General features: G+C 42.5%; 1 protein-coding gene across 4 annotated transcripts in view; it reads right to left on the bottom strand.

Annotated features, from left to right (window-relative positions):
- Window positions 1–1,253: 1,253 nt before the first annotated feature.
- Window positions 1,254–8,107, bottom strand: part of LOC147636106 (uncharacterized) — a 48,940-nt gene continuing 42,086 nt past the window's right edge. For all 4 annotated transcript variants that reach the window (XM_086801532.1, XM_086801536.1, XM_086801533.1 and 1 more), the window contains one exon: window positions 1,254–1,633. In XM_086801532.1, the coding sequence (XP_086657658.1) occupies window positions 1,469–1,633 (165 nt within the window). In that variant the 3' untranslated portion in view covers window positions 1,254–1,468. The remainder of the gene's footprint in view (window positions 1,634–8,107) is intronic.

Below are 8,107 nucleotides of genomic sequence, written 5' to 3'. Positions count from 1 at the left end.
AGAAGAACAAGATAATAGAAAAGTATAAACTATAAGAAAACCAGTTCAAGCAAGCATCCATCTAGCATGCATGAATCCAATAGCATACAAGCGAGCAAGAAGAGGGAAGAGAAGAGCTCGCAAGTAAACTATGAAAAGAGAAGGCTTGTATATTGTTTACTATTGAAAAGGAATACTTGTATATTGCTTATTGTTAAAAATGACATATATACAAGTAACTAGTTTTCACACTACGCCAACCAAAATTTACAATGGTCTGACATCTATTATTAGTCTTAAGCAAGTATGTACATGAAGTCCTTAGACTTCTCCTATTTGATATTAAGCAAAAGGTAAGGCCGGTGTTTATGTTCCAACGCCGTCTTACAAACGATAAGTGTATGTTTGAGCGGGGTCATGTGGCAAAGCCAATTAAGCAAGTATGTACACGAAGTCCTTAGACTTTCCCTATTTGATATTAAGCACAAGGTAACGCCGTCTTACAAACGATAAGTGCATGTTTGAGCGGGTCAGGTGGCAAAGCCTGTTAAGCTAAAGATGCTCTTTTGCGGGTATTCTGTTTGCCAAAAACATCCCATCTCAGGAAAAATAAGTGGTCCACCCTATCGGGTCAATTTTCAGCAAAAGAAAATCTTGCTAGAAGGGTGCACAATGGAGGACGACATTGATGTGGCTCACGCAATCCTAACCAAGGCAAAAGAGGTGGAGACAATCGTCGGCATTGCAAAATAGCATGGGAGGACACCTAACGATGCTTTCCAACATTAGTGTACGGGACTCGGCTAGCAATAAAGAACACTATGTAAGGCACCAAGTGCATTTATTGCATTTCACGAAGGGCATGCATTATCACAAGAGAGCAAAGAACTGCAGCAATGAAGAGGGTGCCAACTGCATCAATAAAGAAATATGCAAAAGGGTGCCAACATTTGGATATTAAAGGAGATTATGTCAACACAAGTTAAATATAGAGGAGTAGAAATGGAGAAAGAGGATCATGAAAGGCACAGAAATGGGCTTTCATTGGGTTGTAATCTCGGAGTTATGAATCCTTATTGGGGACTTCAAGAAGCCAAATCCAATTGAAGCACAACACGTCAAAGAGCTGCAAGTGCATTTGACTTCGTTTATGTTCACTTCGAACCTGGAGCTACAAATAGTCTTCAAAAGAACTCTGCATCTTCCTTGCCTACCTACAAATGGCTAGCACGAATACCTACACAAACCATATGAAAATGGTCCCAAAGGAACAATTGATTCCAATAGTAGGCATCCTTTCTTTTGGAGAAAAAAACACAAAAATGTGGAGTCTTCACCCAAAAAAAAAATGGACATGAATGCTTTTGTTCAAATGTCAATACCAAGCATGCCTGCTCAGTGGATCTCAAATAGTAATTAAGTCAAATAATACAACTCGATTATGAAGCACGCTACATGTTGCCAAGAACTTTCAAAGACTGAAAGCACTTTACATAAAGCGTCTCATGGCAACCGGTGGAAGAATGCCTTTCATTCTCGATATCAATTTGAATGTTTCTTCTGCTTTCACTTGATGCAAAGGGTCACTTTTAGCCAGAACAGCAACACGGTCAGGGTGAAAACGAAGAAGAGCCTTCTTGTAGGCAGCATTCACCTGCAATTGAGCAAAAGAACACAATTTGGTAGTTAATTTCACAATCAGTAAGTTGATTGTTTCCTGCCTCACTAGGACCCAAACGACGAGAAGAAAAATTGCAGCCATGGTTAAAAATACTCCATAATCAAAATGCAGTAAGAGAATGGGACCAGGCCTTCTTATTGTTCACCCTGTAGATGTCGATACGCAATGCTAAGCAAGCACTAGCAACATAAATGGCATGTCAGGAACGTTAATGACTGCTGAGTCTTTTGTGATAACTCCACAAAAGGTCTCGTCAGTAATTATGTCAATCGTAGCTGATTGTGGACCAGTTTTTGTGTTGTAAAGGATTCTGATGTAAAGCTTGAAAGCTTCAGGTTTTGTTGTGGAAGAGAACAAGGTCAAGATCACAGCTCAAATTTGATCTTGCAAGATTATTTTTAGAGACCATAATACAGTCTACTTCAAAATGGGCTGGATAGTCGTTGAAGATTTGGGTACTCTGTTTGGAACAATCCTCTAAAATAGAATGTGGCAACATTCTGACTGAGTGGAAGTTTTTGAATTGATTTCCCAAATGGCATCAATGACAGTTCTAGCTAACCTTTAGTAAATGCCCATGGGTAAATAATAGCAAGAGTAAGAGTTTCCTATCAAACCAAGAAAATAGGAACGTTACAGGCAGGCTGATCAATTTATCCGTCCCCTAAGTGTTATAAACAATTTGCTACAATGTCAGCCACAAAATGCCTTGTTAGGAAACAAAGCTAAATACGAGCACTTAGAGCCGTTGCTAAGGCCACTTTCTGTCCCAAGAAATCACAATATTTGTCCCTAATAATTGCAATGAACAGCCCCCTTTATGGATTGGTTCACTCGCATTGTTGGGACAGTTTGCCTCGGCATGGTTGTCACGGTACGAAAATACGATACTGTACGATACGATACCGTACGGGAATTTTTGGTACGATATGAAATTTTCGGATACCGTACGATAAAATACGGTTTTTATTTTTTACACTTACAACCTATGGAGCTTCAAGCTTGAATGTGAGGGAAGGTTGGGAGGGGAGGAGTCTACAGTGCTTGAGAAACCAGTACATGGATATGTGTCTCTCCCGGTTGGATCTACCGATTGTCTCCAAAAAAGGACCTGGATGGGTAATGCAATACCAAAGGTCTCCCAGTATAGCGTTTATGACTAAGGGACCGTCCTTGCACAAATACGAGGAGTGCATCTAGGGTGATAAGTTTAGGGACTCCTCTCTAGATCAAAATGGCCATGTCCAAATCTTCTCCCTCGTGCATAACTTGAGAATCTAATTGTCTAGCCCACCTATACCAGGGATCCCCAAGTGATGTAGCAAGATTCTCTCATCCTACCAATCAAGTGTACACTACCAGTCTACCTCGCCAGATTTTTTAGGTCTCTCAACAACCCCATATGGAATACTGAGTGGACACGAAAGTTGCGAAGTATTGCGAGTATTTGGGATCTTCATAAAGCAGGGTTTCTGTATTTTTTTTAGCATTTGGAATTTTTTTTTCAAGGAAAAATTTTATAAATTTAAAAAAAAAACCTCATACCGTACGATATCGTACGGTGTCGTACCGTACGAACCCATTGGTACCGGTACGAGAAACAACTATGATTGTTGGAGTAAACCAAGATCAAAACCCTTACATTAAGTTCAAGTCTCTAGATATTGTTAAGGCAATATGATTGGAGGCTATGATCATGTGGATCATGTTCAAAGGGATCACATTCTTTGAAGAAGCATTATGCATAGTGGGAAAATTTACTTGACACTTTTCGTCCTTTTGTGTTACCAAGATTATCAACATGTAGCCAAGGGGGTTGCAGCCCAGTGAATAGATGCACTTACTAAAGACTAAGAGCTCTTGGGCTCAAGTCCCGCCTGATGGCACCGCATGTGGCTTGAGCACCCATGAAAAAATCGCAATCCGGCGGGACTCGCCTTCAAGCAAGCACACATGGTGCACCTACAGGCGGAGAAAAAGTTTACTACTACAAGGATCTACCGCCACTCTTTGTGGTCTTCGTTTTCTCCTCTCTCTCTCTCTCATAACTCTTTGATACACGGGCACACATAATGTGCCTACGGGCAGAGAAAAAGTTTACTACAAGGATCTGCAACTCTTTGTGCTCTTCATTTTCTCCCCTCTCTCTCTCTCTCTCTCTTAACTCTTCGATCCTAGCAAGTTCTCTTGGAAGAAAACAAACCATACAAGAGCACTCATCTCTAAAGGTAAGGCATTCCCTACAACCCTGATTACCCTCCAAAACAAATTCACTTCAACTATCTTGAATCAAGACCCCAACTCATATCACGTACTCTTGCAACCTTGCACAATCACCACACAATACCAGCACTGCATTCCAAGGGCCACAACAATCCCTCCCTTGGAAAGTATTTGCTTAACGTATTAAGCTTTTAGCTTAATTAAACATTATTAAACATAGTTAAAGATCTTAATACTTAAATACTTGAGTAAACATAAGGCAAAGAGCGGAAAGTTGTGTTGTGTTGCATTGAGACACAAGGCCTTCTTAAATAGGACGTGAAACGTTACAAATGAAGAGGCACAACCTTGACGAAAGAGGACGTGACTCTTGAATGAATGTCTTTTGAATGAGACGTGTCTCTTCATAGGTGACCCATGTGACAGGATGTGACCCTCCACTAGTGCCCTTTCAATGATCAAAGGCAAATCAAGAGTAGTCATAATCGTGACATTCCCTCCCACTTAAAATGAGACTCCAACTAAATAAGAGACTTGTGACGTTGAAAGAGTTCTAGAAATACTAGTAGATGTTGTTGAAGATCTTCATCATTAGGCCATTTATGCTTGTGTTGAAGCTCGTACTGAGAAAAGTTTCCTCTATTGTCTTGTTGTTGTCCTTTAAAGTTGTAGCATCATTCTTTAAAGTCTTCATTATTGTTGCTTCCAAATGTTGGGCTTGAAGTTGACTTGGATATGTTGCAATGTAGAAGCATTTGCACGTTCAACCATGAACTTTCTCAATGCTACTTGAATAGTATGTGTTGAAGTGTTCGACTTGAAAGTAGTAAAGTACTCATCCAAGTTGTCAAAAGAATGTAAAATTCTCTGCAATGTTGAAAATATTATCCTCTTGCTCGGTGTCAACTATGTCATCCCTTTGGTAGTCTCTGTGTCTTCGAAGAAGTCCACCGTTGGTGCCTCATCATTTTGAGATAAAGAATCCAATAACTTTTCGATATCATCCTCATGTTCTTCTGAAGGCATTTTCTGTAGATCTTCTTTGCCTGTAAATCTGCAGCCTAAAGATGACCTAAATCCTTGACCTTCAAGTTCATCTGGCTTCAGTCTTCCCTTGGCTGTCCTGGCCCTCGAAGTACTTTAGCACTTTGCGAATAATGAGATGGACTGACCCCTTGAGAAGCCCATGCTTATGTATGACTCAAAACTGCTGGTTGGTTTGCTACAAGGGCTGGCGGCCTGTAGATAAATCCCCACGACCTAAAAATATGCACCATAAAGCGGCACATTTTCACACATGGCAATCAGGGTTGCTGCTCGGCTTGCTGATTGCTAGCCACCTTGAATCTGAAGGCTCAAATGCTGGCCAACTGGGCCCTCAGCCTCTCTTGGGCTGGCCAACCAAGGCCCTAGCCACCCTGGGCTGTGGCCGCCTTGCTGTCCAGGCCTTCTAGGCCTGGCCGATTAGATGCCCAGCCCTTTCATGGGCTGTTGGGCTTGGCTATGGGACCTCCTTGTCCCCTAGGGTGGGGCCCACAAGGGCTACCCTCTTTGTAGGCAAGGCCCTTAAGCCCTTTTGGGGTGGCCCATAGGGCTGCCCCTTTGCCTACCTGCCCACATACCAAGGTATGTATGCTAAAAGACCTCTAAACCTATGACTAGTGTCCCAGGTAAAGCCCGATACACCTCTAAATCATTCCAGAAGGTGACTCACAGCCATAGTTGTCATAGTACAAAAATACAATACCGTACGGAAATTTTGGTACGATATGAAATTTTGGGATACCGTAGATAAAATACGATTTTTTTTTTACACTTACAAACTATGGAGCTTCAAGCTTGAATGTGAGGAAAGGTTGGGGAGGGGAAGGAGTCTATAGTGCTTGAGGAAATTTTTTTCTTAAGTTTTGGGGGGGAGGGGTCATACCGTACGAACCGTACGGTATGAATACGTTCGTACCGGTACGAGAAACAACCATGCTCACAACACAGACTGGCACTGCTCCATCTGCAAGACTTACCAAGACCATGTACGAGATTCGTATACCTAGCAAAAGCACATCACGTCACAACGCCATGTGTTTAGTTCATTTTGGGAGATGCACCCAAGGGGTTTACTATTACACGTGCTAACAACTCCGCTTATGCTGTCATGGGAGTTCATCAGATTGTGCTCGCTGGCGCCAATGGTGGGACAACCACACTCTTTAATGCATTGTATGTGCTAGGAATTAAGAAAAATCTCTTGTCAGTTTCCGCCATTGTTGGGTCTAGCCTAGTGATCCATTTTGTTGATGACAGATGCATTGTACATGATTGCATTGATGGAGATATTATTGTTGCATCTGGTACTTCGTGTCATGGCCTCTACAAGCACGATGTATATGAGAGAGTTGCACATGATGCATTTGTAGTTGCTACCACATTTGGTATGAGAGATGTTGTTGAGCTGTGGCATTTTTGGTTCAATCATTGAACTTTGGTAGTTTACAAAGCCTTTAAAGGCATGATTTAGTATCCTCTTTGCCACCACTTGATGCACCCATCAAGAAAGTATGTGAGGGTTGCATATTGGGCAAAATGCATCGGACACCTTTCCCCAAAGGTGGTTAAGTGAGGACTACCCGAAAATTACAGCTCATACATAGTGATGTATGTGGTCCGATGCGAACACGATCTATTGGTGTTACCCTTCATTGATAACCTTTCCACATTCACTTAAACCGGCCTCTGGTAGAAACCAAAGTGCGGTAGACTAGCAGTCACCCAATCCAATTGCAGTCCAGACAATTAATCAAATAAACAGGAGCTAGAGTGATCCAAAACAAAAAGGAGAACGACACCTGGTTGGCCCCAAAGCTTGGCGCCCCTTTCGGTATTTCTTTATTCAATTTCAATGGAAAGATTTAGATGATTACAACATGGCCATCCATGGCTCGTATGTCTGCAAGTCCAATCTGCCAATCCTTAGGACCTCTTAGCATAGAGGTTACGCAGCCTTGTGTCCCAAGAACACCACACTGTTATCACCTCTAATCTGCTAAGTCTGTACATCCATGAGGCCTTGATATGCATCTGACTGAAACATGCACATAGCCATAAACTCAACCATGAAAACCAGTCCACAAACTCATCCAAAACAGCCCACAAACTTGTCATGTTTCCACCCTCTGAACTGCCAAACCCTTCCTCGCACAAAGGGCTAGAGAGAACCACTCTAGAGCAGTCTTGAGCCAATGAAAAGAGAAACTTCAAAAGACATCACCTGCAGTCCCACTTGCTCACAAAGAAAGACAAACTTACAATCTTGATGTCGGTTTCCACAAGGAAGAAAAGACTCGAGGAAAAGCCCCGAACTGTCTTGTCTTCTTGTCTTGTAGCCGGAAGGGAGAGAAACAGTGAGAGAACCTGCTATCCAGCCTTGTATTCCCTTCTCACAATTCACACTCCCCAACTGACAACCATCTTCTTGCCAAAAGCAAAGGAGAGAGAGAGAGAATCTGCAGCTGCCTATGTTCTCTGCATCACAGCAGTCAGCTTATCCTCCAAAAAGCCACAGAGAGAGAAAAGAAAGGGACCTGTGTTTCTGTTCTGTTGCGCAACACAGCAGCCAATACTTTCCCTCTCCAAGAGCTAAAACAAGACCTGAAATCAGCTGCGCCTGCATATACAACAGCTCTGCTCGCCTGCAACCCTCTCCAAAAGCAAGAGAAGAACTCCCACGCAGCCTGCAAACAGTGCTGCCTGTCTACTATCTCTCCAAAAGCAGGAAAAAAGAGGGGCACAGCCTGCAGCCTGTATAAGTGCTTCTTTTTCAGAAATTCCCCCATGCCTGCAGTCCACGCTGCCTGCAGCCTTACTCTTTCCAAAAGCAAGACAGAGAAAAAAGGGAGAGCGGCGTATACTTCCAAAAATGGAGTAGCCCCTTCTCTCCATAAAAATCCTAGGGCCCTTTTAAGTTTATTAAAACTTATGCCTAGGGGCCACCCAAGGTTATAAACATTAAAATATTAAATCCCTTGGTCCCCCTTCACACTTGGGGATGTCCACACATGTTACCATTTGTCCGGGCACCCAAGTATGAACAATTAAATTTTTATCTTGCTCACCGACCACCATGCTCACACTTATGTTGCACCCATTTTCATAGGGTCATGACATTCACCTAGGTCCATGCTATGAAGGCAAAAATCATAGGTGTTTCAGGCACTTTCATGACATGGC

Source organism: Cibotium barometz, chromosome 8 (genome assembly GCF_041138505.1).
Source record: "Cibotium barometz isolate CiBa-2024 chromosome 8, ASM4113850v1, whole genome shotgun sequence".
Lineage (NCBI taxonomy): Eukaryota > Viridiplantae > Streptophyta > Polypodiopsida > Cyatheales > Cibotiaceae > Cibotium > Cibotium barometz.
Note: the sequence above shows the minus strand (reverse complement) of the source record. Positions and strands in the feature narration are given on the sequence as shown.